The 3,664-nt window shown below is 54.3% G+C and overlaps 1 protein-coding gene across 1 annotated transcript in view; it reads left to right on the top strand.

The window, feature by feature from the left end:
* Positions 1,710 to 3,664, top strand: part of HMX2 (H6 family homeobox 2) — a 5,722-nt gene continuing 3,767 nt past the window's right edge. Inside the window, 2 exon segments of the mRNA XM_021400546.1 lie at positions 1,710 to 1,761; positions 1,764 to 1,884. Coding sequence (XP_021256221.1) covers positions 1,710 to 1,761; positions 1,764 to 1,884 — 173 coding nt within the window.

Below are 3,664 nucleotides of genomic sequence, written 5' to 3'. Positions count from 1 at the left end.
CCCCCCGCCCTTTGCTTTCTGTTAGGGATCGGTCCTATTTTTACAGCCTATATTGTTATCAACTGAATGTTGTGGTGGAAAAAAAAAAAAATCAATAAAACCCGTTCCTTAGCATTTTTTTATTTTTTATTTTTTATTTTTTTTTTCTTCTTGAAGCGTTTCTTCGGAGAAAACAACACCAAAACAACACAGATGCCAACAACCACCGGAGCGGGAGGAGGGGGCTCCCACGGGCGGGTGGGGGCAGCTCTGCGGGGCCCCGCGGTGAGTCCGGCCCCGACGTGTCCCGGCCTGGGGGGGGGTCCCGGCTCGGAGCTGACCCCCCCAGCCTCCATCCTCGGGATAGCGCTACGAGGGGCGGTGGGACGCCGTGTGGGGGGGCACTCCCTGCGGGATGCTGCACCCCTTCCCGACGAGGCTTCCCCCGCTGCTGCCCTCGGGGTGCCCCCTCGGTGCCACCTCCCGCCCCCCCCTCCAAGACACACACGCACAGCGCGGTTATTTGCGGCACGAATCGCTCCCCGCTCAGCGCAGATCGCCCCGACCCGAAGTGTTTATAGTGCCCAGGGCGGGAGCGGGGGGAGAAGGAATCAAAATAAAACTCCGCGCTGCGGGCGGAGAGCCCCGCGCCTTTTTTTCGTTTGGGATCCAAACCCGATGCACTGGGTCGTAAACGGAACACAAACAGAGGTTCGGAGCCAAAATACGGCGCTCGCTGTGTCTCCTGCAAACAGAGTGATGCCTTTTGTGTTTGCACTGCTAACTTTGAGACAAGTCGCTTGCAGCTCATTAAAAATATTGTTGTGATTGCAAATACATCTTTTCCATTTTACACGCGATAGAGCGATGTTATCGAGCGGCATGGGAAAGCCCTCGGTTATTTGCGGTCGGGGCGCAGCGAACGACTCCGGACTGCCCCGGCCGTCCCCGAGCGCGGGGGGTGCGAGCGCGGCTCCTCCGCAGCGTGAGCTCCGCTGGGGTCGGGCTTTGGTTCTGAAGGGGGGGGAAAAAACAAGGAAAGGGAGAAAAAAGGGGAAAGGAAAGAAAAAGGAGAAAAAAAATACGAAGGGAAAGGAAGAGAAGGAAAAGAGAAGAAAATGTAAAGGGAAAGGGGGAAAAAAGGGGAAGGGAAGAAAAGGGAGAAAAATAGGAGAAAGGGGAAAGAAAATCTGAAAGGAAAAGGAAAAAAAAAAGGAAGGAAAAGAAAAGAAAATATAAAGGAAAAGAAAAGCGAGAGCTCAGCTTTTCTGCTCCTCGCTCCCCCCCGTGACAGCAGAGGATGGGCCGCGGGGCGCCGAGAAGTGTTCCTGCTCTGCGGGGCCGTGAGCAGCGACAGAGCCGGGACAGCGCTGCTGCTGGGACACTTCTCCCTCTGGCAGAACCCTTTTGGGGCCGCTCCTTTCCTCAAACCCCCAAACCTCCCGAAGTGCCCCCGCACCCATCCCTGGAGCGCTGTCACCTCTCCCTTCGGGCACACAGCGCCGACGGCTGCGAAAAACCCCTCGGGGCGGTGAAAAAATCACCTTTCGGGAGACCAAACCCGGCGGGGGGAAGGGAGGGGATTTGGAGGGGGGGGTCGGTGCGGGGCCACCCAAGTTCTGCTCCACTCTCTGCACCGCAGCGGCCGCGCTCCGCTCCGCAGATCTGCGCCTTTGTCTGCACCGAGCGCTCCGCGCCGAGCGGAGCCCGTGTTTGCGCTACAAACACCCATGTATTTCTTTTATTTGGTAGTAAATAGCGGCCGGCTGTGTACTGCAAACAGCGCGGGGGGGGATATAAACTTCCCGAGCGCCGCATTTTGGGGATCAGAAGACTTTTGCCTCCCGCGGGCAGCGCAGGGACCGGGCGGGGCGGCGCTCCGCTTCCTCCGAGCACCTCCGGGAGGTTGGTAACGGGGTTTTTTTTTGCCTTTCCCCCCCCCCTTTTTTTTTTTCTCCTCCTTCCTCCGAAGATTTCCGAATTCCTCTGCACGCGCTGCGCAGATGAGTTTCTTTCCGCTCCCCGGGAACAACCCCGCGGTCTGACAGCGCAAGAAACGCGTGGGGTTGGGATTTTTTTTCGTTTTTTTTCCCCCTTTTTCTTTTTTTTTTTTTTTCCCTTCCCCTCCCCAAATATGCTGCGAGTGTCTGTGTAATAATCACTTTACTCTATCGACGCCGCGTAGTGCGCTAACGGGACGAGGAGACCATTAGGAGCATTAACAGATTGGTACAGCGTAATGCTGCGGTCCCTATTGATCGCGGCACGTCTGTAAAATATTGTTTCGAATGAATCTATTGTTCCTGCGCTCTTCGGGCGCTGTTGGTGACCTTGTGCCTCTCCCGCCCCTCCGAGGGGTCCCCGAGCTCAGTCCGCGCCCCAGAGCGGGGTTTGGGAGTTGGAAACGTCTCAAAAGCGTGCGGAAAAAATAACTCCTACATAAGGAAAAGGGGAAGGGGTGAGGCCGGGCAGCTTCGAGGGGTTGGATCCTCGCGTTGAGCCCGGCTGAGAGGTTCGAACCTGTTCGCGTCGGTATCGACGGGAAGGGGTACGGCCCTGCCCCGCGCCATCACTCCCCCCCCCCGCCCCAGCCCCCATCCCGTTCCCACGTCCCCGGGTGGGGGCACAGGAGCCGGCAGCGCTCGGTGCGCTCCGCGCTCCATCCCCGTCCGCTCCGCGCTGCCCGCCCCGTCCGTGTGCCCCGCAGCGCCGCGGCAGCGGGAGCGCAATGCCGGGCAGAGCCCCGCTCCTCGCGGAGCGCTCACCTGGAGCCCGCCGGGCCCGGTGTTTTCAATAAATAGAAAGAATCTCTCGGTCTCCTCGGCTCTATTCGCTTTCATGATGGAGTGGAACCATCAGATTTTCATCAAAGTTCTATTAAGTGAAACATAGGTTGCAGGGCACCCTCTGATTGAAACAGTTTAAATTTTAATTGTGTTTTTAATTTGACATATAGTTGCAGAAAGGAATGACACTACAACGCCAAGGGGCGGTCGATTTTCTTAATTTCTCCCCGAGGAATTGATGAGTCTATCAGGCCACTAGATTGGAAACACATTAAAGCTCTCTGGTTAGGTTGTTAATTGGAACTTGATGGATAGGGGCCCTCGGATAGGCTATGCTGATCCAATCTTCATGACTTTCTGTTTTCCAATAAATTACACAATTCATTTTCCAGCCGCAGATTACATAAATTGTACACCTCTAGGGCTCTCTTTCTCAAACAGGAGCCCTTTTCCCCAAAAGCCCATTGCGAGATGTCATTTGCGCCAAAAAACGAGCGGCAGAGGCTCTTGAATGAAAATCGAAACATAATCAACGTTTATACTTAGAAAATTTATCGAGATCATTTTCTCTGGTATTTCCTTATTTTAAAGTTTGGACGCGCCATATATCATAATCCACACGTGGAAAGGGGACCGTGTTTAATATTTATCGAAGCTTGATTCCGAGATCAAACTTGTTTATGACTTCATCTGTCATTTCGGAGGGAGCCTTCTCCCGATATTACGGCCGCTCTACAAGCCTATTTTCCAAGTGCTGCAAAAGCAGTGGAGATCAATTTTTATTAGGCTCCTTTTGAAAGCTTGCTCAGGGCCACTTTAATACCGAGCATTGTAATAATCTGGAGATCTAAACTTTAAGCGTTCGCTCCGTCTTTCAAAGTTTATCTCGCCGAGCCGGT

The sequence above is a fragment of the Numida meleagris genome, chromosome 5, assembly GCF_002078875.1.
Source record: "Numida meleagris isolate 19003 breed g44 Domestic line chromosome 5, NumMel1.0, whole genome shotgun sequence".
Classification (NCBI taxonomy): domain Eukaryota; kingdom Metazoa; phylum Chordata; class Aves; order Galliformes; family Numididae; genus Numida; species Numida meleagris.
Note: the sequence above shows the minus strand (reverse complement) of the source record. Positions and strands in the feature narration are given on the sequence as shown.